Source organism: Lycium ferocissimum, chromosome 9 (genome assembly GCF_029784015.1).
Source record: "Lycium ferocissimum isolate CSIRO_LF1 chromosome 9, AGI_CSIRO_Lferr_CH_V1, whole genome shotgun sequence".
Taxonomy (NCBI): Eukaryota; Viridiplantae; Streptophyta; class Magnoliopsida; order Solanales; family Solanaceae; genus Lycium; species Lycium ferocissimum.
Window position 1 is genome coordinate 49,017,766 of NC_081350.1, and position 27,733 is coordinate 49,045,498.

The following is a 27,733-nucleotide window of genomic DNA, read 5'->3' on the forward strand; positions in this document are numbered from 1 at the left end:
TGAGGTCAATGGGAACTGTACAGTGTTTTTGGATTAGAGGATAATCTTTTGAAGAATTTAAATGCAATAACACTACCAAGAAATAAAATAAAGAGAGAGGCTCACACAGAAATAATATAAAGAGAGCAAAAACAAGAGAGACTAAAGGACATAATAATCAAATAAAGAGAACGAAAATAAGAAATTAGCAGAGGTTTTTTTTTACCTTGAGAAATTAGCAGAGATGGTGTTGTTTTAGGGAAATTAGCAGAGATGGAATAGCAGAGATGGAAACACGTGGCTGCTGTCTTACTCTGTCAAGTGGATAACCGCCATTTAGTCCATTTAAAAATCCCCTAACCCACATCGCACCTGCCCTGCACAAAATGGCCATTTTTAAAAAAACCCGCCCTGTGTAATAGTGACCCCCGCACCAGCCTGTAGTTGCACCCGCGTCAAACGTTGGGGGTATTTTGACTATTATCTCAAATTATTTCTAAAGTCTACCGTATTTTATTTAGCCGGGGGATTTCCTCGATTTAAATGCAGTCCTGGCTCTTGTGTTTTGAGGCACTATTTTCTGACATTATCAAGTTTGTAGGTTTTTTCTTGATTTTTTCCTATAACCGACCGACCCGTCAATTTTGTCCCGAGATATTCGACCGAGCTTTAAAAGGCACTTTTGTTTTGCTAATTTTTTTTTTTTTTTTATTTCGATCAAAATCCCACTTTTAGAATATTTTTCGAGACTAAAACTACTAACTTTTGGCGAATTTAAAGGACCAAAACTGTTATATGCATACATAAGGGACTATGTAACCAACCCTCATACATTAAGGGACCATTTTTGTTAATTTATGAAAAATTTAAAAACACATGAAATTTTTATAGCAAAAAGTAAAGTAGAACTACTTTCAAATAGTTAATACGTTTATGTCCTTTTCTCTAGTAACTTCTTTCCTATAATGACCCAATTTGAGTCTTGTTAACCTAGTTATCTTTATAGGAAATCCAAGAAATGGCAACAGCAGTGATAGTTGAATTACAGAGAAATTCACCAAGTTGGGTTAAGGTAGTTGATGATATAGTTAGAATAGAAAAGAAGATTTTCCCAAAACACGAATCTTTGTCTAGATCTTTTGATGAAGAACTGAAAAAGAAGAACTGTGGGTTGCTTTACATCCAATTGGGTGCAGATATTGCTGGTTATGTCATGTATTCTTGGCCTTCTTCACTCTGTGCTTGCATCACTAAATTAGCAGGTCTGATAAAGAAACCTCTTTTCATCTTTCATAATTTGCTTTCCCCTGATTCTTCAATCATTGTTGAGTAATTATTACTCCCTCCGTCTCAATTTAAGTGTCTTAGTTTGACTGTGCACAAAGGTAGTGGTAAGGTCTGTGTACATCCTACTCTCTCAGACCCCACTTGTGGGACTACACTGGGTATGTTGTTGTTGTTGTTGTTGTTGTTGTAGTAGTAGTTTGGCTGTGCACAAATTAAAAATGTGTGTAATGTACTAAAATGTCCTTTGAATCTTGTGATTTAAACTTGTCATGCAGGATGTTTGCATTATCAACTTACTAAATATAGAGAGAGACACTCTTTTTGGGACAGATAAATAAGGGAAGTAATACACTTAAATTGGGGCGGAGGGAAATTTTACTTGTTAGTAGTTGGTCTTATTCTTGAATTTACTCTTAGAGTCTTTGGGTGGTTGGTTAGAGTTATGCAAGTATTAGTAATTCAGGTTTAGTTATACATGTATAAGTTATTCGTGTATTAGTTATTATATACACAGGGTAAAATACCCAGTAGCAGAGAATTAGGAAATCCAGGAAATGGCAACAGGAATTATAATTGAACTGCATAGAAATTCACCAAATTGTACCCGCAAGGGTGGCTCAGTTGGTTGAGCATGAGGCTTTCATAATGGAGGTCTCAGGTTTGATACCCCCTGCCTACGACAGCAGGAGATTTGCCTTTTGGGTCGAGCTCGTCGCACGGATCTTGCCTAGTGCGGGTTATCTTTCCTGTGTGGTTTGCGAGCTATTGCACAGGAGCTGGTTTACCCTGTGCGCACCCGAAGGGTAGCGGCTACGGGTTCCCATGTCATTAAAACAAAAAAAAATTCACCAAATTGTGCTAAGGTAGTTGATGATATAGTGAGAATAGAGAAAAAGATTTTCCCAAAACACGAATCTTTGGCTCGATCATTTGATGAACAACTTAAAAAGAAGAACTGTGGGTTGCTTTACGTCCAAGTGGGTGCAGATATTGCTGGTTATGTCATGTATTCTTGGCCTTCTTCACTTTGTGTTTGCATCACTAAATTAGCAGGTTTGAAAAAGAAAGCCTTTTTTTTTTTCATATTTCATTATTTTCTGTTTTGCTTCGCTTTTCCTGTTAGTAATTGGTCTTATTCTTGAATTTAATCTGATTATTGAGGCTTTGTAGTTGTTGTAGTAACATTCTTGGACTGGATTCTATAAGCTGATATATGGAAAATAGCTGTTTTTAAAGGGCTTTTTAACACATTTGGCCGCTCGGCAAAAAATATTACAGTCGCTAGCTAATGTACAAAAAATATACACTAATTATGTATAAAATATGTATATTTTTTGTATATTACAATTAATATAAAAAAATATACATTTGCAGGCTTTTATTTTGATGGGCGGCTATAGAGTGTAGAAATCCCTTTTTTAAATGTAAAGAAGATAAATGCACCCATTGGGTGAGGTATCCTAAAATTGATGTAATGGGATTAGGGTTGAAGTCCCAGGCTAATCAGTTCGTGTTGATAACTGTGGAATTTTTATTGTAACACTCTGAATTCTTTGACTGGGACTGAATTCAAATGTTAGGCTGGAAAGTTGAGATACTATCTAACAGTGTTTATGGGATGTTGCAGCTAAATTGCTGTTAGATTACTTCTAAAAGACATATAAAAGAGCCGATAGGATTAATATCTGGCAAAATGGCAAGTACGCGCTCTCTGTAAGCTTTCTAACATGAATAATTACTGCTAAGCATATCAAAGTTTGGGATGGACAAATGATTACTATTTAATCATTTGATTTGAGGATACTTATTTTTGGGAATTATTACTGTCCTTGTAGTTGTAGTTGACACTGGTCTATGAAAATTGTATCAATGTGACTCACAATTAGGTTAGAGACGAATGTTTGCAAACGAGGTAGAATTCATTGTATTTCACCAGTTCTAGGAGAGACGTGAATAGTACCAGTGTATTTAAGATAGAAAGTTATAATCATGAGGAACTCAAATGTGAGACTTTCCTAATGTTTGTGTATGAGAAAAAGAACAATCTGGAGTGTATGTGACTATAGCTTGAGCATTCAAAAATGCTTCCGCTCTTTCAAGGCTGTAGCTGGATTGAATAGAATGTGCAGCATTTCTTGAAGGATCCAAGTCTCTTAGTTATCTTAGTTAGAGTGGTGTTATGTATTTTTCCCCTCCGAGCAAACTGATATGTTAAAAATGATGTGCTGGCACCTCAGGAACAAAGAATTGGACAGGGTGTTTAGCAGTTGTAAAATAGATGCTGCCGTAATTATTAGTTTGGCTACTCAGGATTTGCATGACTCCAGAGGCTATTTCATACTGACCAAAATCTGGCCTTCTTTACCCTGTGATATGCCTCCTTGAAACTAGGATGATTAAAGCTTACAGTACTATTTGGGGAACAGTTTAAGGAATTTTGCTGGAGAGTTTCATTAAGTCTTTCGCTGATCCTCATCATATTGAATAGCTATAGGGAAAGACAGAAGCTGAATATGTATTATTAGTAAATATCCTGATAAGTCAGTGAAGCATTTTTCGTCATTGTATAGAAGAGAGAACCATCTTTCTTGTGATGTTTATTTTTATATATTTTTCTTTTTAAAGAATTGCTTAGGTTCTCTCAGTAGTAATTAATTTCTTATCATGTTCTTTACCCAAAAGAAAAAGTTTGCTTCCACTACACGCCTGTCTCTGTCATGTTTGTTCTCTGATTGCCTAGTGAATTGGCACAAGTTGAAAAAAGAGGGGGAAGAGATTCATTTACAATAATCCTTCTTTTTTGACATTTAAAATTTTTTCGTATGAGTTTACTGATGTATCGTTCCTGTGGAATGCATTAGTGAAAGAGAATTACAGGGGTCAAGGCCATGGAGAAAAATTGCTGAAGGCAGCGGTTCAGAAATGCAGAACAAGAAATATTCATCGGATATCGCTTCACGTAGATCCTACAAGAACTCCAGCCATGCAGCTCTACAAGAAGCTTGGTTTTCAAGTGGATACTCTTGTGGAAGGCTATTATTCTTCAGATAGAAATGCCTATAGAATGTATTTGGATTTTGACATGGAATAATAGCATAATGAAATCAAGAGTGAATTTGATCTTTCCATGATTCTGCAGTTGAGTCAATACTTTTGTCGTGTGCAATAGAGATTGCTAAGTTCCTTTACAAAAGTTAGGTTGGAAAAAATGCCTTCACAATTGGCCTTGAAATGTCAACGTTATTATATGCAATATGGCCTATTAAGATAAGAGCGTATATCAGAAATGCTAAAAAAAGCACACTATAATCTGACAATATAAGTAAGTAAAGCACACTGAAAATGGTGGAGAGTTTTAATGCAAAAACAAAGCCTGTGTACCTTCATGCAAAGCTAAGCAACTAAAGCGGCACACAAGTGTAGCTTATTTGGAGGAAAATAAAACTGGCAAAACAAATTATATGCAAGACAGGTAGCTGAAAGAAAGTCCCTGTTTTCTCTTAAACAAGCGAGAGGTCTCTCTCTAAGTACAGGCAAGATCTTTAACCTACCAATCGTTACATCTAAAATACAATAGAGACAGTCATCGATATGCCTGTCAACAAATTGAAAAAGGGCGCGCATGGAAACTTTTCCATAGAAAGTACCTTTAAATTCGACGATTAAAACAAAGGAAAAACGAAAGAAAAAAAGAGAACTATATGTTGCTGCCCAGGATCGAACTGGGGACCTTTAGTGTGTAAGACTAACGTGATAACCACTACACCACAGCAACTCGTTAGTTCTTCTTTTAGAGAATAAATTTAATTCTAAATCTTAAGCATTTTTTTCTTTATCTATTGTACATTGTTTTTCTAGCTGTTGCCTGTAAATTAGAAGGTAACAAATAGGAGTAATATTATATTTGGGAGTAATTTTTTATTGTTTTGCAATCTATGTTTGGCTCACCGGTGATTAAAGAGGACAAACCTTCGTGTTATCCCATATAAGCATCGAATATTTTTTGATCTAGTAATATTAGAGACAATCTTATATGCAATAAGTATGAACTCATTCAATCTCTCTTATTCAATCTCTCTTTCTTCTCTAGACTAACAAGCTAATGGTATAAACAAGTTAGCAATATGTAGGATATAAGTCGTAAAAGAGCTTTATCAAAGTTGAAAAGTAACGGGTGAAAATTTTAGATTTAAGCTTACCCCCAGTTATTTTCAGTCTTATTTTCGAAAAATAGACACTATAATGGAGTTTCAAATTTCAAAGGTGAAACTTCATGAATATATTCTGGAGTTTCACTTGTAAAATTTAAAACTTCATGATATTGACTAATTTTCAAGGAATTTTTACATGATATACGTAGCTAACATATAAGAGGTATTTAATTAAGTCTAATAACTACAGGATTTTCATCCCGGGGTTCAAAAATTCCAAAAGGTAAATATACGAAGAAGTCGGGGGGTTCGTAGCATAATAAAATATAATTGTGTATTCCGATTCTAAACTCTCGCTCACCGCTCTCTTCTCCCTCACCCCTCTCTCTTCTCCCTCACTCGGTCCCGGTGTCCCTTTTCACCTAAACTTCTTCTCCGATGAGAAGATATTTTCGCCATCTCGATTTTGTTTTTGACGAGAATCCGCCGTCATCTCTATGAATTTTTTTTTTCACTCCGTAAGGGCCGATGTTTCCGTGGACGTTATTGGACCGTCGCCATCGTCATCACCTCCAACGCTCATTTACTTTTATATGGCCATCATCACCTCCGACCCAAACTTTTTTTTTTAACACTTTAACGCCATCACTTCCAACGATTTTTGGTTTCGAATCTGTATTTTGTTTCTCCTACTTCGCCATACGATTTTTAGTGTATCTTGTATTTCTGAGTGTATTTCTCAGTTTTCGGATCAATTTAGTGTATCTTCGGCCGTTAAACAACAAATTTAGTGTATCTTGTATTTCTGCTTTGATAAATTTAGTGTGATTTTGCCCATCATCACGAACATTTTGGATTCCGAAGTGTATTCTAGCTTATCACGAGTTGAAAATTAACCAAACATAGTTGAATACGCTCCGGTGGTCACCGTATTTCGGATACGCAATTTAATTTGTTGTTATTTATTTTCTTAGGTGGTCACTTTATTTCGGAGTGTTATTTAATACATTCAAGTATAGTAAAAACAAAACGATATATCAATGTATATACTCATATATTTAAATACAACGGAATATATAGCATAGCTAGTAAATACTAGCGACGAAATGTAATAATTGAAACTATAGCTATATCATGTTAGATGCCTATAAGCATTAGCTATTTATGTAAGTTACCCATTTTCAATTATAAGGATGGAAAAGTAGATATTCGTAAATTTAACCTTTTAAAACTCAGCTTTTGTGTCCGGTCGAAGACAGTCGGTCAACCTAATGAATAGGATGGGCTAGCCCGTGGGCCAAAACAATGTGTGCGTGCGTGTGTGTGTGACATCATATAGATCAGGAAAATAATTATGAAAAAATATTCATAACTTGTCACAGATACATATCATGATGAAACTGAATCTAAGTGTTATATAGTCTTATAAGTGGATGTTAAATCGTTATAAGTATAAACTAGTAAGGCATAAGTATATAGTCTTATGTGCACACTAATCGTGCACAGAACTTTTGACTCTATTTTGTTATATACATGTGTAGATTGTTGAAATCACTTATTAGCTGGTTAATTGGTTTAATAGTGTGACTCAGATCAACAAAATCTTAGAGGCAATGTTTCACATGACCCCGATTTGAAGTCTTAGTCTTAACAAATTTTAAGTTTTCTTTGAGATGTGGGTTGATGAAATCCATAACGGAAAAGGGCCAATTATACCTTTTTTATATGATGAAAAAGGGTCAAATAAATTTTTATCAATGTCTACTAAATATACCCTTTTTTAATATTTATAGACAAATATACCCCCTTTGTATTGCTTTAGAAAGTCTGATAATACAAAGGCGGCCTAATCCCACGAGCATTAATACCCTAATGAAAATATTTTTCATGTGAGATGTAGTTATCACTATTTTAAATTTAATTTTACACACCCTTCCTTCCATGTCATCTTTACATAGGCACCACTGCCACACCAAATTATGCCCACCACCTTACTTTATTTGTGTGGTTTCAATAGGAAGTGTGTGTGTGTTGAAAAACCTAAAACCCCCAAATCCTAGGAAAATTTCCAAACCGAAATTGAGATTAGGTGGAACTACACGAAAAGATTCAAAACCATCTCTAAAATCCTTCAATCTTCAATATATAAATTATAGATGTTGTTAAATTTGAATATATTCTTCAACATTTCTTTTTTTCCACCATTTCCTCTCTCGCTTTTCTTGATTTTTTGGTCATCATCATGATAGGTGGCCAAATGTGAACCATCAATGTTCCCGTTTCTTATTTTCAAAATCAGTTTTCTTTTTCCACGTGATTTGGTATTTCAAGATATATCCTCTTAATTATTTCATCCATAATTCCATATTAATCTTAGTATAGAGTTCTTGAATTTTTTTTTTTAAAAAATCAAGAGAATTTATTGCTTGTTCTTAAAAATTTTTCGATTGCCGTCAATTTTACTTCTTGGTGATTTCAATAGGAATTATTTAGTTTGTCTAGCTGGACTGTTCAATCGATATTTTTTATTTTTCCCTTCTAATTGATAAAGATGTGGTTGATTTGTTTTCACAATGTTAATTTTAAGTGCTTTGGACTTGAAGCTTTCCGTTTTCGTAGTTAAAAATATACTTGTGACCAAGAATGAATAAGATATATGGCTCATTGAGCTTTTCTTCAACAATTTTAATATGGTTCTAATGGAAAGATGATACTTATAATAAGAGGTGGGGTAAAAATTGGGTTTTTTTTTATACTAAGCATATCACATGGTATTATTTTTATTAAAATATTAATATATATATATATATATATATATATATATATATATATATATATATATATATATATATATATATTTGCGCAAAAAACTTGATAAAGTATGATATATATATATGTGTTTAAGTTATACAAAGATATATTATGAATATATATATATATATATATATATATATGTGTGTGTATATTTGATATATTTATATATATATATTATAGGATTTTTTTTTTCTCAAGTTCTCCTAAAAGTGAGGACAGAGATGTCCAAACACGGCAATGATATATACCATCGTGCGTTCCACTATTTTCCTTTCCAATCCAAGTATAAACTATATATATATAATTTAAATTTATATGTATATAGAAGATATAAATTAATACAGATTAAGAAGAAAGTGATTTTATAAATAAACAGTCATGTATTTGAATATAAGTGTTGAAGATGATAATAAGTCGACAATGTATTTTGATAAAAGAACTGTTGATGAAAAAAAAAAATCTTTCTATGGATCAGGACCAACATTTGAAACATAATGAAGATGGAGTAAGGGGTTATGTTTTGGCAAAGGATTACTTTCGTAGATAACAAAATATGTTAGATATAATCGTGGCGGACTAAATTTAGCGAAGGTGTGCAAATTTTCTTCACTTACCTTTGTGTTACCGGTTGAGGGTGTAAAAATTAAATATATACTCATAATAAGTAATGTTTAACCTATGTATACCGCATAATTTTTCAGCGAAGGGTGTGCACCTGACTACCCTTCGCCTAAGGTGGCTCCGCCCATGGATATAGTGTCAGAACTAAATTCGCTTCATCGTGCAAATTTATATTTTTTGAATCCCTTATTAGGATTCCTCTCCTGATATAGACAAAAATAAATACTTTCTCCATCCCAATTTACATGACACTTTTTTCATTTTTGTCAGTGACTTTTCTATATTTAGTAACAATTCAACTTTAAATTTATTTTTTACTCTTAATGAAATGATTTCTAATCATAAAAATTTCTATAGTTTGTTTTAAATTACAAGTTTAAAAAATATTTCTTTATTTCTTAAACTTTGTGCTCAGTTAAACACCTTCATATAAAATGGGACGGAGGGAATAAAAAGTTTGGTCCAACCAAAATGTGCTTGTAAGTTGTAAATCATAAGTCATGAGTTTTGATTAATTTTGAGTTACTGTTTAACAAACGCGTAAACAACGCTAAAAGTGATTATAAATTTACCCAACAAGTAATAAGTAAATAATAGTATGTTGGTAAAGGGGCCGTGCTTGGAGAGGGAAAAGGTGTGTAACGGATTAAAACTCAGCTTTTGTGTCCGGCTAATGTCGGGGCCGGTTATAGTAAGGGACAATGTGTTTTTTTTTTTTTTTTTTTTTTTTAAAGTTCTAATACAAATATAGACATTTACATTTACTAATAATAATAAAATTAACATTTACATCTAATGATAAAATTGCTAAATTAAAAAAAAAAGTTTAGTCGTCGTCAAATTCAAAAGCTAGCCGTTGTAAATTTAAAAAGCTAGTCGCTGGCTAATTTTATTTGAATCCCTAAATTTATGAATAACTTCACTTTGGTCATATTTTCAAACTATAAATACCCCTCTATTCTTCTTCATTTTCACACAATTTTTTCATAATTATAATTCTCTCTTTATCTAAATTTGTTATTCAGACTAGTGTACATACATCACCTCCACCTTCTATCGAGTTCAAAGATCAACTCAAGTTTTGTAGATGCATTTCTTGTCCTTAGTAAATGAGGAACATGTTAAAATGTAAGATTGAAGGTGATTTTATATATCTCCACAAGTGGAGCGTTGGTATTAGCCTATTAGGGGGCGGGGGTGAAAAAAAAAAAAAATCTTTCTGTGTTCGTAGACACATTTGAAAAGGCATGAAATTGAACCGAGTGATTTATCAAAGGTATACTTTCGAGATAAGTACTATCACAATCTAATATATACTATATACCGAAATGTATCAAAGGTATATTTGTTGAGAAAAACAAGATTGTCTCCTTTAAAATATAATTTTAAAGAAAACTAAAGTGCTCGGAAAAGAGACTCCTAATTTATGGGATATAATGTTTTTAAAAATACTTATTATTAGTAATAAATGTAGTACTTATTTTTTTTATTTTTTATTTTTAATTTGAAGTTACGCATGAAATATTCTTTATTTACCGGCCATCATACGGTGGGTGCTGTCCACCTTGTCCTAAACTGGGGCACTTCCAATCTAACCGCCCCCCTTACACCTCTTAGTCATGAGTTTTGGGGCCGGCGATTGATCGTTTACACGCGACCGGGTTCGGGCTGGCCCGGCCCACTTGACACCCTTACCCAACAGCTCTCTATATAGGCACAAATAGACCAGAAGAAAAATGTTAAAATAGGAAAGGAGCACGTGGGGAAATGGGAAAGAAAAAGAAAGGAAAGAACAAACTTTTAATCTAGAATCTAGAATACATCTATATATAATATAAAACTAGGCATAGATAAAGTGATGTGATACCTCTCTATGACCTCTATTCCTATTTATCTATTTTCTCCTTTTTTGGCAATTTTTCCTCCTCCATCTTATTAGTTTAGATTATATTAAAAAGCTTAAAAGCCTTATCTCTAATTAAACTGATAATTAATACATATTCATGATTATGCTTTTTCATCTTCTTCGTCCGTTTTGCTCATCATCTCTTCCATTCATGGAATCATGGGTCAACAATTAGTTAATTTCCCATTAAGCTTAACAATTAATTCATATTAATGTTTATACGTTTTAGTCGTCTTCCATATTGGTTCACCTCAAATCTTCCATTCATATGTCCTTCTGTGCTCAATTTTGTAGTGTCAGCTTATTATGCCTTTTAATTTTCACATTTTTTTTGTTTTCTCTCTCTTTCCCTATCTGTATACTTATGTATGATAAAGTATATGTAGTTTAAATGGTTGTTTGATTTGTTTTCAATTATTTTATTTAAATTGATACATTATGTATTTTGTATAGGAAGACATAGTAGCCAAAGGAATTTGTTTGATTTTTACCTTGCATATTCACTGTATTTCATTTTTTACTTTGTATGGTCACAATTTGTGCCTTGTGAGATTAAAGTATTTTTGAATATTTCATTTTGATTGAACTTATTTGTTTGTGCTATCTTCCCAGCATATTCAAATGGACTCATTTTTTTACGGACAAAGGTAGGCCAACGTTTTGGTTGAACACTTAACTCTTTTGAGTACTATAATTATATTTATTCAACATTTGCTACAAAAATTTATTTTGTGCGATGCCATCTACATTGAAGAGCTCGGTACATTTTGTAGTATCTACCTCAATATTGGATGCATTTCTCCTAAGATAGTTATATACTCTCTAAATTCTTACTTCTTAATTATTTTTACTATTAGCTTACTTATTTTTTCATTAATATAAGATGTATTTAATTATTAGCATATTAATTTCTTCGTAAATATATTGATGTCTTTCACAATATATTGAGCGTTATTCTGAGATTGATACTGTTATAACAATTCTTTTTGTAAATCTGAATCAGCTAATGAAATTGGAATTGATGCAGTATAAGTGATTCCCTCTTTGTTTTGTGATTTTGTATTTTTAGGATTGGGAAGTAAAGATTTTAATTTCATATATAGTTTAAAGATTTTAATTTCATATATAGTTTTAACATTAATCATTATATAGGGTGGACCAGTGTGATGCTTGATCTCAGCACTAAGTGCATAATTTTGTTGCAATTTTCAGATGAACTATTTCTTCATTATTTGAATTTGTGCTAATTGTAAAAAAATTATTCTCTTAGTGTTAAGTTGGTTGGTTTGAAGCTATGAATTGCATTTTCTAGCCAAATATATTTGATGTTACTTTAATCAAATTTATCATGTGACTTTAAACTTAATCTTTTGAGTTAAAATTTTGCTTAGCTTATAATGCAAAGTAGAGATCAGAAAATTGGTAGTTGTTGACATTTCTAAGGCTGCAACGGAATTGTTATTTCAAACAACGGGTAAATGTGAGAATAGCATGTCTAATTGATTTAATAAAGTTTTTAAGTTTATTTCCTTTTTTGTTGTTTTTGCTCTCTCTCTCTCTCTCTCTTTTTTTTTTTTTACTTTATTTTAGAAATCTCAAAAAACCTCCACGTACTATTACTAGAAGTACTACTTGTAATAATTAGTAGAGCAACATGAAAATTACAATACTAAAATTTTTATGATAATTATTTACTTCTAATATTATTAATAAACATTAGTATAGTTTACTATAATAAATTTTGTTTACCAACAACATTAATTCGGAAAGGAAGCAAAGAATGTGTTACATAATTATTATTTTTTTCTCAGTACAAGGGCGTTGATCAAAATTTTACCTCATAAAACTGTAAAATTTATTTTACCGCGCGTAGCGCGGGTATGTTAACTAGTATAAAAGGAAAAGTACATTTACAAATCCATTTAACAGTAATTACGCTAAATTTATTGCTTTGCTAACAAATGAATAATTAACTGAATGGTGATTTTACACCAAACAATGAAAACATTTCACGCAACGATAGTACCTTCGAAGAAACTCCCATTGATTAAGCCACTAAAATTGATATACAAACATAAAATGTACTGAAAAAATAACGTTAGAATTTTCAGAAATTTTTTATCATGAGTGAGGTATAGATATGACATGGTGTGTGAAGGAATATTTAATTTAAATTATAATATGAGACCCTCCACTTTATCCTCATCATTCATCATTCTTCTCCATTTCTTCTTCTTTTGTTTTCTCTCTCCGCTTTCCTTTTTAAACTGATTTTTACACGCCTCTAGATTTATGATCTATTTTGATGACACTTAAAATTTTAATTTCTCGAGTGCAGAGCTTTGAATTGACTATATACCAAAAGAAAAAATTAAAAAATCAAATAATGAAATTGAAGAATATCTTAAAGAATTTTAATTTGCGTATAATAAAGTTGATTTTAAATTAATGAAAAACAAAAAATGAGAAAAAAGAGGAAAGAGGAGAGAAAACAAAAGAGGAAGAAATGGAGAAGAATGATGACTGATGAGGATAAAGTGATGAGTCCAATATTATAATTTGAATTAAATACTCCCTCACACACAATGTCATATCTATGCCTCACCTAGGATAAAAAATTTCGAGTTTTCAGAATACTACAAATTTGTCAAGTATAGCTGTACCTCTGAAAGCTTCACATTCTTTAATTTAAAAAGTCAGAGTTCAAGGCCGTGTGATGTACTTATATGACTCAAAAAGACTGTATAAAATTGCCCCACTTGTTTAGTTTCCTTATATTTTAATTCTTTCTCATTGTCTTCCAGATCTTGATGTTGTAACTGAAAACCAAAACCCAGTTTCAGTTTTTGGTCAACCATCTAAACAAGAACTCAAGTACTTTCAAAGTTTCAGTTTTTTCAGTTAAAGATTGGATTGTTGGATCAAATTAGGTAGATGGGTATGGCAGGTGTCCAAGAAAATGGACATGGTGAGATGGTTTTGTCTGATTTTCCACTGGGAAGCAAGAACAAGTATAAGAGGATGGATTCTCAATATGATGAAGATGATGATCCTTCACAACATCATAGGAAGAAGAGTACTAGAAAATATGTTTTTGGTTGTGCTATTTTTGCTTCTCTCAACAATGTCCTCCTTGGCTATGGTAAAAATCTTTTATGATTATCGTTTACATTTTCTCCACTTACCTATAATTGATGAACTATTCACATGTTTGTGAACTTCTTTGTGTGGCACATACAAAAAAGAAAGTCTAAATCAAGGTGTTTGTAACTGTGCTAACTGGCTGATTAATATCTAACCAAACAAGGATTTTATGACTTCAAATAGTGAAGAATGAAATTGAAGCTTAAAGTATTAGTATCTCTAAGAAATATACATTTGAAACTTGCTATGACCTATTCTAATTCCTAACCGTTGACTTTTATTCAAGATTTATGTTTTAGTCTACTTGACCTTGTGTTTTGAGTTGTGACTTCTGCTGGACTAGTTTGTACTAGTAAATTTTGAAGAAGACTGTTATTATTCTAGAGTAGTGGTGATAATTCAAGTAGTAAACTAGCAAGTGTGAATGCTTGTCTTATGAAACAATGTGTGTGATTCAAGCTTGAAGCCTAAAAATCCTTTGGCAGAGAACTGATAATTTCTTTTATGTAACAACATAGTTCCAATCTTGGAGTTCTAGCGATGATATTTTATTGATTTGAAATATCTGGTTACATATTTGAACTAGGCTTTTTACTACGGGTTGTCAAAATATAAAAAAGTAAATATACGACAAAATTAACGGGGTTCAACACACAGTATATATACATAAAAAAGTTCTTTTTACGTATTTACACAGTATAATTTTTCGGTGAAGGGGTGTTGTCGGTTGACACCCCTTTGGATACATGTGGCTCCGCCACTGGTCAAGGGGATTCAACAGCTCACAACATATAACAAAAAAAGATCATGATCACTTTTACTCTATTTGCACAATGTAATTCCCCACGAAGAGGGTTCAGTTGAACCCCCTTGACACTACTCAGTTCCGCCACCTAATTTATATCCTTACACTGAAAACTGTAATAGGAAGGAAGAGATTCCCTCCTTTACCATGCAAAAGAATGAACCTTTTGAAGCAAGAAAAAGAGACTTTCTTCAATAAATAAATGAATTGTTAGAAAATCTTAGACTAGGCAATTAAGTCCTATCATGACTAAATAAAATCCGCAGCTTGCTAGGCGGATCAACTTCCCTAGATACATGAGGATCATATACACTTTGAGAAGCAACGTTGAGTAGTTCATCAGTAACAACATAATCTTCTGTAGAACAATACAGCAAGGAGAAGTGCATGCGAATGGAGCTTCTATTTCATAAATAATGTATCCATTATTTTTTTGCATTTAATCCAGAAAAGCGTTTAGCTAGTAGTCCAGTTTGTGCAAGTTCTAGTTCGTTATTAGTGGAAAGAGTAACCTACTTTTTCTAGTGGGATACAAAATAAAGAGTGAAAATGCTAATCTCCTTCAAAAATTACGTGTAGTACTTAGGGACATGTGTTATAATGCATTTTGAATATGAACTACCTACTTTAACTGTGGCTTGATTTCAATGCCATATGTGTTTGATTTGCAGATGTAGGTGTCATGAGTGGAGCAATCTTATTCATTCAAGAAGATCTGAAAATAACAGAAGTTCAACAAGAAGTTCTTGTTGGTGTTTTGAGCATAATTTCACTTTTAGGTAGCTTAGCTGGTGGAAGAACATCAGATGCAATTGGTAGAAAGTGGACGATGGGGTTAGCTGCTGTTATATTTCAAATAGGTGCCGCTGTAATGACTTTTGCTCCTTCCTTCGAAATATTAATGGTTGGAAGGATTTTAGCTGGAGTTGGCATAGGCTTTGGTGTCATGATTGCACCCGTTTATATAGCTGAGATATCACCAACAATTTCTAGAGGCTCGCTCACATCATTTCCCGAGATTTTCATAAATCTAGGAATTTTACTCGGTTATGTATCTAATTATGCATTCTCCGGTCTTTCAGCACATATAAGCTGGCGGATAATGCTTGCTGTTGGAATTCTTCCTTCAGTCTTTATTGGAGTTGCTCTCTTCATCATCCCTGAGTCACCAAGGTGGCTGGTCTTGCAGAACCGAGTAGAAGAAGCAAGATCGGTTCTAATGAAAACAAATGAAAATGAGTCGGAAGTTGAGGAGAGACTAGCCGAGATACAACTCGCTGCTGGAACATCAAACACAGAGAAACCCGTGTGGCGTGAATTGTTGAGCCCCTCTCCTGCCCTACGCAGGATGCTGATCACAGGTAGGGGTGTCAAATGGGCGGGTTGGGTTGAATTTGGGCGGGTCAAAATAGTCCGAGTTAATAAAAACTACTTGGGCTGAAATGGGCTAAAAATGCTGGTCATAACCCAACCCGCCCGATTCTTACTAAGTTTTAATTTCTTTATTTGTTTTTTTATGTTTTTGTAGTACCTAATAAAACTATATTTTTTTCGTTATTATGGCTATATATAACATATCAAAAAGAAAATGTCTTTCTGAAAATATTTTGACAAGATTTCTTTTTTTTTTTTAAACTATTTTGACAAGATTTCTCATGAATCAATTTGGGCTACATATCATCACAAGTTTTTGATGGGTTGAAATGAGTTGAGCTAATAAATGGGCGGGTCAATGACTAGCCCAAACTTGAGTGGGTTATGTTTTCATGGCTAATTTTGTCACCCCTAATCACAGGTATTGGAATTCAATGTTTCCAACAGATCACTGGAATTGATGCCACTGTTTACTACAGTCCAGCAATTTTCAAAGCAGCTGGTATTGAGGATGAATCGAAACTTCTGGCTGCTACGGTTGCTGTGGGAGTCAGCAAAACAGCATTTATACTAATAGCAATCATTCTCATCGACAAAGTCGGGAGAAAGCCGTTGCTCTATGTGAGCATGATCGGTATGACTACATGTTTGTTTGGCGTGGGGATCACTCTCCTTTTAATGAAAGAAGGATCAATTAGCATCGCGTTAGCCATACTATTCGTTTGTGGGAACGTAGCATTCTTCTCAGTGGGGATCGGTCCAGTCTGTTGGGTTTTAACGTCCGAAATCTTTCCCTTAAGGGTTCGTGCTCAAGCATCAGGGCTCGGGGCAGTAGGTAATAGAATGTGCAGTGGGTTGATTGCGATGTCTTTTCTCTCAGTTTCGCGTGCAATTACTGTTGGTGGAACCTTCCTAATCTTCTCAGTAATCTCTGTATTATCCATTGCATTTGTCTATAAATATGTTCCAGAAACAAAAGGCAAATCGTTGGAGCAGATCGAGTTGTTATTTCAGGATGAATATGGATTTCAAGGAGGTGAAGTACAACTTGGAGATGTTGAACATCTAGTGCATAAGTGAAACAAAAGTCCTTGTTGATGACATGTTAAATACACTGATTGAATCATTATTCATTGAGTGAAGTTTTGGAGAGGCTATTTGATACGGCCATCTGCAAATGCCACTACAATTTTCCCCTTTGGGGCATTGGGGAGAAGCGAGGATCACAGGATACATCTCTTACTTATAACGAGACAGACATAAAAATTGATGTCTGAGATAGGATATGTAATTCTTATTTATCAAAAGAATCACATGTAGCAGACACATGTTGAACACATGTAGCAGACACATGTTGAACATATTTCAGAGTATCTGTTGTTTTATTGATTAAATGAAATGAGGGTTACTTCTTTGGCTGCAAACTTCACAACACTTTGTATGCAGATGATTTATGTTTACAGAAACAGCTTTTTATAAAAAAAAAAAAAATAGTTTTTTTTAAAAAAACACTAATCTTTTTAAATGTGTTTTCTTAATCAATTGGCCAAACAAAAATTGTTTTTCGCTAAAAGTACTTTTTTGTAAAGTATTTTTTGAAATAAATTGATTTTAGAAGCTTGACCAAACCGACTATTATTCAAAGTTTAACCGCTTTTTAATGCGTAAATAAAATTCCAAAGCCCAAGGGCTGGATTGGGCTGGGCCAAGCTGATCATATTGCCAGCTCTAAGTGAAAGCAATGTGAAATGGACTCTAAAAATATCTCACTCCAAGGATTTGGGATGGGTTACTTGAGTATATAATAAGCTTTTCTTTGCTCTGTTTTCTTCAGGTGTGGCTAATGAAACTCAGAATCTGAGTTTCTAACTTCAGTTTTTTCAACCAAATTATCAGTTGTGTGTCAATTCTTTCTTTTAATTATTCTTTTTAGCTTTTCCTTCATCTAATCTTACTTCCTTCATCAAATGGTTCAGTAATCCATCTCAATTTCTCCCAACAATTGGCTCATTCACTTAATTTTAATGAGACCTTTTGCAGTTAGAAGTGACCATGGCTGCATCCAAGCATAGTAGCAAATCAAAGAATCCCATAGAAGAAGAAATACACTGGCAAATTGATAAAGACAAGAACTTTGAAAGGCAACAATGGTGGCCAGTTTCTCAAGAAACTTCCATGTCTAACAGGCCTTTCAAGATGATAAAAAGTCCTGAAAGCCAACAACACTCTTTTCAATCCTCTGTTTCATATAGTACTCCCACATACTCTGTTTTTCCATCCTCTGTTTCGTATAGTACTCCCGCATACTCTGTTTTTCCATCCTCCGTTTCATATAATACTCCTACATACTCTGTTGTTCCATTTTCTCCTCCATCTTTATCGTTGTCTTCATCTAGTGTTGTGTTTCCTTTAGCCTTAGATGGAACTCAGCAATCCAAGGAAAGTTTACATCAAATGAGATCAAATAACACGCCTCTGTTTCGCCCCATGCATCAAGAACATCAGCAAATGATCTCATTTTCAGCTCAACATCCACAAAATATTACAGGGCAATTCGGCACTTTCCAGAACCAGCTGTGCCATTTGAATGAAACACTGAATTCAAGTTCAAGTGGGAGTATGATGACGGTGAATAAATCGGGACAGGAAAACAGGGGTGCTCTGTTTCATCCTTATTCAACGACGAAACTCTACAGAGGAGTGAGGCAGAGGCATTGGGGCAAATGGGTAGCAGAAATTCGTCTTCCTCGAAAAAGAACTCGTCTTTGGCTTGGAACTTTTGACACTGCTGAAGATGCAGCCATGGCTTATGATCGCGAGGCGTATAAGTTGAGAGGAGACGATGCTAAGCTGAATTTCCCTGAACTTTTTCTTGATAAACATAAACGGAATACCCCCGAATTGCAAATTTCCCATCAACCACAACCTGAAGGTGAGAATTTAGAAGAGGACTCGGGAATCGGGTCGAGTGAGGTTATAACTGGTGATGGAGTTCAAGGGAATGTGGAGAATTCTGATACGTCGTCGCAATTACTCCTATCTGATTTCGAGGCTTGGTTTAATGCAATTCCAGAAGATTCGGGTCCAGGAAGTCCTTTTTGGGATGATTCGCACTTTGGGAATGTCCATTATAATTCTAGTCCTGCTAAACAACCGGAAAAGACTAGACCATACGAGTACTTCCCTGGGGGTTACCAATTCTAGTACTACTCTCGTCCAACCACGCTTTAACTTTGGAGCTCTGATGGGATCTAGTACGTTAGTGGTATGATCACATTCCCCCGGCCATCCTACCCTCCTAGCCAAGAGCCTGCGACAATTCAATGAATTGTCTTGTGTTACTAAGCTTCAAGACGTTCACTGAATCATCCGTCACAATGTTTTCATACATTCATTCACTAGAGGAACTTGCGTTAGGCTCATATGTCATTTGATGATTTACCCACCATCGTTCTTCCTAGCTTCTCTCTTCTCAACCCCGTTTTAATTATCCGTCTTTCGATCAATATTTCCATCATCTTCTCGATTTCTTTCACGGGTTGCATATTTTTGGTCAGGCCTGTGAAATTAGTTCACCATTCCATCTCTGTTTCATCTATTTTCTCACTGGTTACCAGATTTTTCATGGAACAACCTGTGTTTACTCTTTGGAGAGCCTTTTAACTCTTCAATTTATTTCCCCTTAGCCTTTTATTGATTGCCAAATTTTGGATTTTCAATTAATTTTCCTTCTTCCACCAGAATCATCATCTGCAAAATGGCTGCATATTTTATGCCTTTCTTGCAACGTGGTACTTTCATTAATATATCTAGTTGTGTGTTTTATTATGTTTTCAGCTTCTCTAGTTTGGGAGATGGTTTTTTGATATCCTACTATTGATGGAGTACTTCTTACTGTTTTCAGATTTGTGTGTTGTTTTCTGTAAAATATCAGTTCAGAAGTTATCCTGTTTTGATTTATTTTGCATGTTCAAATCCAATTGAATTGTGGTACACCTACTACCATTTCGCGGTTAACAACCTTTAAGTCACTAACTATGTGGTATCATTAATGTGTTCAAAACAAATGCTTCTTCCATCTTAAATTATTTATCGTGTTTCTCTTTTACAAATTTCTTAAAAATTGGGAGAGATTTTTTACTATTTTGTTCTGGTCTTAAGATATAATTCATTTTCATTAATATGCAATCAATTTAGAAATATAAAATTAAAACATGAAAATCTCTCTTCATTTAATATTTTATTCTACAATTGAAGTGTTTGTAGTTTTCAAGAACAGTTACTACTACGCGTAAAATGGAAACACGACAATTGAAGTGCTCGTTTCATAATCTTCAATAGAGGCGGATCCAAAATTTAAATCTTGTGGGTTCAATTTTAAGATATTTAGTATTAAACCCTTTATATTTTAAAAGTTATGGGTTCATATCTACTATATCTTACAATTTTAATAATTACTAAAACATAATTTTTGCTCCGTGTCGAAAGTTAGGCCCACTTAATAGGCTAGATACGCCTCTGGTCTTCAAGAACAATTACTATTACGCGTAGAACAATTATATTTATTCTACAATTGAAGTGTTAGTTTTTTAGTTTATTATTCGGTGTCCGGTATTCACATCCATTAGAATTCAATTAATTCGGATTCACGCCACGTAAGGTCCAGTTAAGGAGAAAGTGCTACCTAACAGGATTTTTTCCATATGCAAAATTCAAACTCGAAACCTCTGATTAAAGATGAAGAGGTGCTATCCATCCCACTACATCCTTTGTTCGTCACATATTACTAAAGTCTACAAACTATCACAACATCTTTGATTAACAACAAAAGGTTATCGTCAATTGTATAACTAGCGTGCTTTTCGTGGTTAATATCCTTTCTTCTTTTTTAAATCTAAACTAGAACTCAGTATGATATTGACAAGAAGTTTGGTTTGACAAAAGTGGGGCCATTGGCCGTCCCATGAGATCATCATTATTTTTTTATGGGAAAATGATAAGCTTAAAAATTGTCAATTCCTAATAAAAGATGAAAAAATCTTAATATGTTGTTAGATAGCTAATGATTAGGTTTAAATGTTTAATGGTCCTACCTTAAACTTAAAGCATGATGAACATTGATGTCATGGTGCGGCTGCTGTAATTTGATCTATAGAATAGAAAATTAATTCCCATGTCAATTTTTTAATGGCAATGTCCTTTCTAAATGTCTGCAAGATATTTTCCTAGGATGTGGTATTTTGCCAATGAACAAACTTTTATATTAGAAGTTGAGCAATCATGCATAATCCTAGGGTCTTTATTAGTACATGTTAACGAATATTCTTACATCTGAAGTCCTCTATATGATTATATAAATTGATAACAATTTGTAAAAGAGTTAAGGGATCATATGTTGCAGAGAGTATTTTATATGGTTTTAACATTGAAGGGATTTTAAACGGCAACTAATAATGTAATTATTGTAGTGAATAATCTCGTATTAGAAGGAATGAAGAAATGTTACATGGTATTACATACGTTTAAGGGCATTTTCATCTTTAAATTCGTTGATAGTTACATTGCTAATACACAATTATATACCATATTATATCAAGTAAAAAAAATTATATACAGATTTCTCATAACACGTGTATTATTTAACTCCACCAACCAAATACGACATTAGAAGTTATGCGGTAATTACTTTTTCTTAAGAGCAACCAAGCTTTACATTAGTTCTGGGATCATTTTTCTATTCCCTCCATTTATTATATATTATTATACGATGCAAATCCTTCAGTGAGATAAAAGAATGACACTTTTCTTTTATCTGAAAACATTTTAACTTTAATTTTTTTCATTTTTCCTTAACGACATGTTGTTATAGCCATAGAAATATCATGTCATGTTTAAAAGCACTAGTTGTGATGGTGTTTTTGATATGTGTCAGAAGTCTTTCATCGACGTTACAATGAGAAGGGAGTCTTCACACAATGATATATATATATATATATATATATATATATATATATATACGTAGCCAGGGTTAGTTCGGATTTCTTAAACACCAAACCAAATCAATTGCGTCGGGTTTTTAAATTTGTACACCAAACCAAACCAATAAAATTCGGATTTTTCAACCTCGGGTTTTCTCGGGTTATTCGGTTTTCTCGGGTTATTCGGGTTTTTTTCGGAATAATCTTGATATATATATATATATATATATATATATATATATATATATATATATGTAAGATACAACTATGTAATTAAGGTGTTTTAAAAAAATAACACAAAATGTGAGAAGAGTGATGACATTGTATTAAAATATTCAACAAAAGATAATAAAATCGGTTAAAATAAATATTGCTAATTAATAAGCCATAAAGAAAATGACCATAATCTAAAAATACTAAGTCATGCTAATAAGTATTAATTACATGACAAGATTTTTAAAAAAAACTTAAGTAATTATTTTCACTCTCTAAACCAATTATGCAAAACTAAAGAATAGATATCCAACATTATTGTCATTTCATCTTTGAAATTCTTTTGTTAGTATTAGTTACATTGCTAATACTTTTATATCGATTCTTATTACATCAAGATATAAAACTTATTACACATTCAAAATCCTAAGTTCAAGCTTGAATATTATGATAATAGATGAAAAACTATGAAAAAAATTAAGAAATATTTGTAAATTATATTACATATAAATATATTTTATGTATAAAATATTTTAAATATATTAATACATGTAATGTCGGGTTGAGATTTGAATTCGGTTTGACTTTTTTGCTAAAAATCAAACCAAACCAATTTTTTTTTTTTTTTCCAACACCAAACCAAATCACTATTTAAAGCACTAGGTTTTTTTTGATATGTTCAGAAGTCTTTCATCGGTTTGGTGCGGTTTATCGGTTTACTTTGTACACTCCTAATTAGAGTGGTGAAAATAACCTCTAGCAGAAATGTAAGGAAAATTGCGTTTCAATGCGGTCCAACTCTTCTCGAATTTCTGAGCATAGCAAGAACAGAGTGCACCGAACTACTCTTTCCATGTTACACTGGTTCGATGTAAGTGCATCAAACCAAATGAAGAATTCATAGTACCGAGCAGAAGAGTTACCGGATGTACTTAGTAGGAAACACCCAAATACATGCCCATTCTGGGCTTCTGGATGCTTTAGCTAGGCCCAGTCCATCAGCATATGCTACCTGCCTGCCCATATATCATAAGTTTTGCTCTCCTAAAGTCCAGTTTGGTTGTGTATTTATTTCATTTTATTTGACACATTCAACTATTTAGAAACTCTTTAATTTTAACTTTGTCATTTTACTGATACTAACGTGATTTTATAGGAATGACAAAGCATGCTACATACCACTAGATTATAGGAATTCTTTTGGTATGTCATATTATGATGGAAGATTTGGGGAGGGAGGAGCAGGCTTAAATTATTCAAACTCCCTTGAAGACAAGCGGAAGAAATGTTTCTTCTTTACCTCAGTGCTCAACTGTCCTACATAAAATGGATATAGATACATAGAGTCTAGGTATTTAAAAAGATTATCTAACATGTACCTAGTCTAGTACATGTATCGTACTTTAATTAAGTTTCCCTTTTTTCCTAGTATATAAACTAGCTAACTCTAATCATGAACTAATCAAATAATACTCATGTATCACACACATTTAAAAAGCCTTTTCTTCCTCTAACACAGATTAAAGTTTTACCCATAAAACTACAAGTTCTTTTCAACACCATCATATAAAATGAAATGAAGAGAGTTTAATATGATCTGCTAAATAGTTCCAAAAGGTAAAGAGGCAAAAATCAGTTTGACATGGTCCTGATACTTTCTACATACCTATCAAAGTATTACTTCTTTCACTCAGGGAATCTCTTCAAGGAGAACGTTAGTGAGAAATGCATAAATCTAATGAATTCTGTATAACTCCCCACAACAAAAATTAAAAAGGAAAGACACATACAAACACACATTCTATTTGTTAAGCTACTGTTATGAATGACTCTAATTCCTTTCTGCTAGCATTTCTTTTGCAGTCTCTCTTTCTTGAGAGCCTTGAACTTAGCTGCAATTTCATCATAATCTGGAAGCTTCGGATGGACATAGCTTTTCGGAGATGATTCTTGAACTGGAAATGAACTTGACCGAATAAAGTTGTCATCTTTAGGCCTTTCAGGTGGCATAGTCATTGTTCTCAAATAAGAGTGCTGATTTTCTTTTCTTGGCCTCAAATCAGTCATTGCTGCTGATGATGAGAAAGTAAAAGAACAACATTCTTGACTTTCCAAATGATCTCTTGCATCCTTTATAGCGATAACTCTCGTCTTTTGCAGGGGGATAATATCCATATTGCTATTAGTACTATCCATCTTTAACAGTAAGGAAAAGAGAGGTTCTTTGAATATGAATAGCCTCTGATCTTGGAAATTCAAATCTTTGCCCAGAATAGACTCAAACTCCTCAATGTCACCCAAGCATATCATCTCCTCAGAATTTGAAACCCTTTCCTGCTCATTATTCTTCAAATAGTGCACTGAATCTAAACAAATGTGCCCAATTGCTGATGAATAATCAGTAGATAAAATATTTTCTTTTGTCGCGATGTTGGAATTATTCAATCCTTTTCTTCCATCCTTCTTGTAACCAGTTTGAGCATCAAGAATGGTTTTATTTGCCTGCAGTTTCATTAGATAAAGAAACAGGATGATGTTTGTGATAAAAAAAATAGATCTCTACAACAATTAGTTGGTCGGATTCACTGTTTACTTTTCCTAGCTAGTATACATAGATTAAATGCGGTTATACACATGTTTTACATGGTCTATTATACATCTATTGCCAATTTTAAGTTTAAGCGATTGGGTGGACAGCTATTATACATAGAAGCAAGATGTGTGAATATGCCATTTATTTTACTTTCTCTGTTCTTTCTCCTTTCATGCACATTTTGATGGACTTCATAACATATTTTACCTGCTCTTGTTGCGATTCATTTCTGTATTCAAGAAGCAAAGGTCCTTGTCGAAAGCAACTCCTTGCTATTTCATCCACCAATCTGTATTTCACTTCATTTGAAACAGACTTTATGCACAGGTTCTTTTTTACCTGTATATTCAAAAATAATAACAAAGTCTATTAAGTTACAACCATAATTAACTCTCTATAGTTTGCACGAAAAAAAAAAAAAAAAAAAAAAAAAAACTTTGTAAAATGTGGACAAACCTGATGATTCACAAGATTCCCAGGAAGCAATTCAAGGGCAGATGTTTCGAATTTCTTCCCATATCGCTCGCCAAAGAGCTTCCTGATCACCGGAAGCTCTGGTAAATCACCAAGTCTTGCTGATGCAAATATGAGGCTCGACACTGCTTCAATGATTTCATTTGCACAGTCCCTAAACCAAATAACAGATGACAAAAGTTAATGAGTTTAACTTTTTATAAATTCAGTATCAGATTACCCAAAAGATAACTACAGTACCGTCCATAATAAAAGGATCAATAACCTGCTATAATGCAAATTAATTAGGCATGAAAACTATTACTAATTCCTTACTTGTGTCTGCGGATATATGGAAGGTTAATGAGGATAAATTCACAGAAGTTCTCCAATAAGTCATATACTACCAACATATTTTCATCCATAAATAGCTGCTCAACCTGAAAATATAAGAAAAGACAATAGAACAGTCATCAATTCTGTTATGTGGACAAAAAAATCCAACAAGCTAGTAGGGGATATGTTAATAATTTTGAAGTAAAAGAAAATCTATAACTCTATGCAAAAGAAAATCTATAACTCTATGCAAACCATTAGTAACTTCTGTTAAGAATCCATATATCTACCAAAAAAAAATGTGAATTTTTGATGGACATTTCAATCAGAATGTCGTAGAAATATGAAATTTTCGATGAAATATCTGCCGGAAACAGTCTTCGTACGTACCCTATCAAAGACAATTTGATAATGTCCATGTCTGAGTAGCTGCCCTAAGTCATCTCTCAACTGCTTAACAATGCAACTTCTCTTGTTCTTCAACAGCTTGAGCCGACACTTAACTCTTTTAATCAAATTCTTACTGCCATAGAAAAACAACAAATGCAGTAATTACATTAGCTTAATTTTACTCAATTCTTTGTGAGGAAATTAATGATGAAGAAAGGGAAATTGAGCTTACCATTTAGTAGCTTTTCTCCACCCAAAAAGTATATCAAACATGTCTGCAGAAGTACCAAATAAAAAAGAAGTTGATGCCTTGATAAGTAATTCTTTAGAATGCAAGAACTGTATGATACAACAGATAACCTTACAGGGTAGCGCTAACTTTTTAAATTGATCAACGCGAGTGAACTATGCTTAGAGAATTATGGCAAGTGAAAAGGAAATTGAAAAGGAGTAAAGAGCATAAAGTTGAGAGGCTACTGCTTGTATTTTTACTTTTCAGTGATTATAGCAGCTAAAAGCCTAGAAGAGAAAGTAAAAGAAAGAAACTATTCTTGGCTGAAGAATATATGAACTGAACCACCAGTGATAAAGTTCGTGTTTTTATATAATGTTAGGTGGTCAGTTTATGATATAGGTGAAATTAACGAAAAATATGAGAAGCAGCTTTTAACTGCTCTAGTCCACTATGCTAATAAGTTACATAAACATTAGCCCATGAATTCCACTCACGTTCGTTAATTTCTTTTACTTTCTTCCTGCCATTTTATTTACCGTATTCTGATCCATGCTTTTCCTATTATCTATCTTTAAAGATTTGCCACCCAATAGGAAAAGACATTTAAGTTTAATTATTATATATATGAGTACTTGTCTAAGTTATCCTCTATTTCCCCTTAGTATCATATTCCATTAACTAAAACAATAAGAGTAAATTTTGGATAAAAGGTCGTACTAAGTATTTTTATTTTTTTAAAACGTCAAATGTTTAAATTCAATTTAAGAAACGACTAACATTTTGAACCAAAAGGAATAATAATTTGATAAAATTTCTACCAAGGTGTTTGACTAAGCTAATAAGCTGGTCAAACTAGCTTGTAAAACTTTTTGGTTGGCCATAAGTTGACGACCATGATCATTTCATAAGTTATAAGCACTTTTGATTTTGATAAAACCTCTTACCTTTTTATCTTCATATCTTTACTAATCTTTGAATTATTCTTCTGTTTAAGGGCAATTGGGTCCTATAGGTGCGAGACGTCTAGTAGTCTCTGACTTGGTCTTCGAATCGTAAGTCTCAGCCCCTTCCCGGCTTGCCTCGCTCTCAGGTTGGCCTTTCTACTTGACTAAGTAGTATTTCGCTCGTGCAGTGGGGCATTTTTTGTTTCATATAATCTCTAAATATATAGTGCATCGGCATGATTATCTCGTTATCATTTGTTCATGTCCTGTTTAAATTTGGAAGGTCTGTTAGTGAACTTCCTTAAAACGCACGCTCTGATTTCTTGTCTGGAAATACAACTATTTGGATGGTCCTGCTGGGGTTAAAGGAACAGTTCACCTTTCAAACCCTTTTAGAAAAGAAAAGCCAAATTAAAGTTATAAATAATGAATAGCGTGCCTTTATATTTTCGCTTTAGTGTACTGACATCGTAATTTTTTAAAACATACGTCATTCAGAAGGAACTATAT

The 27,733-nt window shown here is 33.3% G+C and overlaps 4 protein-coding genes and 1 non-coding gene across 6 annotated transcripts; 3 read left to right on the forward strand and 2 right to left on the reverse strand.

The window, feature by feature from the left end:
- Window positions 1–931: 931 nt before the first annotated feature.
- On the forward strand, window positions 932–4,397 carry LOC132029332 (uncharacterized). Of its 2 annotated transcripts, XM_059418632.1 has the most exons (3): window positions 932–1,051; window positions 2,130–2,319; window positions 4,128–4,397. In XM_059418632.1, the coding sequence occupies exons 1-3, from the start codon at window positions 998–1,000 to the stop codon at window positions 4,355–4,357; spliced, it is 474 nt and encodes a 157-aa protein (XP_059274615.1). In that variant the 5' UTR covers window positions 932–997; the 3' UTR covers window positions 4,358–4,397. The 2 variants fall into 2 exon arrangements, with proteins under 2 accessions (XP_059274615.1, XP_059274614.1); XM_059418631.1 differs by lacking the exon at window positions 2,130–2,319 and having other exon boundaries at window positions 932–1,241.
- Window positions 4,398–4,968: 571 nt separating this feature from the next.
- TRNAV-UAC (transfer RNA valine (anticodon UAC)) lies at window positions 4,969–5,041 on the reverse strand. Its single transcript has one exon. It is a non-coding gene; the product is annotated as a tRNA-Val (tRNA).
- Window positions 5,042–13,604: 8,563 nt separating this feature from the next.
- LOC132031161 (probable polyol transporter 4) lies at window positions 13,605–17,407 on the forward strand. The gene is made up of 3 exons (XM_059421026.1): window positions 13,605–13,900; window positions 15,379–16,068; window positions 16,503–17,407. Exons 1-3 carry the CDS (start codon window positions 13,693–13,695, stop codon window positions 17,159–17,161), a joined length of 1,557 nt encoding a protein of 518 aa, XP_059277009.1. The 5' UTR covers window positions 13,605–13,692; the 3' UTR covers window positions 17,162–17,407.
- A 523-nt stretch (window positions 17,408–17,930) lies between these two features.
- Window positions 17,931–20,027, forward strand: LOC132029333 (ethylene-responsive transcription factor ERF053-like). The gene has a single exon (XM_059418634.1). It carries the CDS (start codon window positions 18,134–18,136, stop codon window positions 19,283–19,285), a length of 1,152 nt encoding a protein of 383 aa, XP_059274617.1. The 5' UTR covers window positions 17,931–18,133; the 3' UTR covers window positions 19,286–20,027.
- Window positions 20,028–23,970: 3,943 nt separating this feature from the next.
- On the reverse strand, window positions 23,971–26,583 carry LOC132029334 (uncharacterized). Its single transcript, XM_059418635.1, has 6 exons — window positions 26,277–26,583; window positions 26,045–26,177; window positions 25,655–25,758; window positions 25,322–25,493; window positions 25,073–25,204; window positions 23,971–24,774 (listed from the first exon to the last, which is right to left on the reverse strand). Exons 1-6 carry the CDS (start codon window positions 26,315–26,317, stop codon window positions 24,118–24,120), a joined length of 1,239 nt encoding a protein of 412 aa, XP_059274618.1. The 5' UTR covers window positions 26,318–26,583; the 3' UTR covers window positions 23,971–24,117.
- Window positions 26,584–27,733: the final 1,150 nt, after the last annotated feature.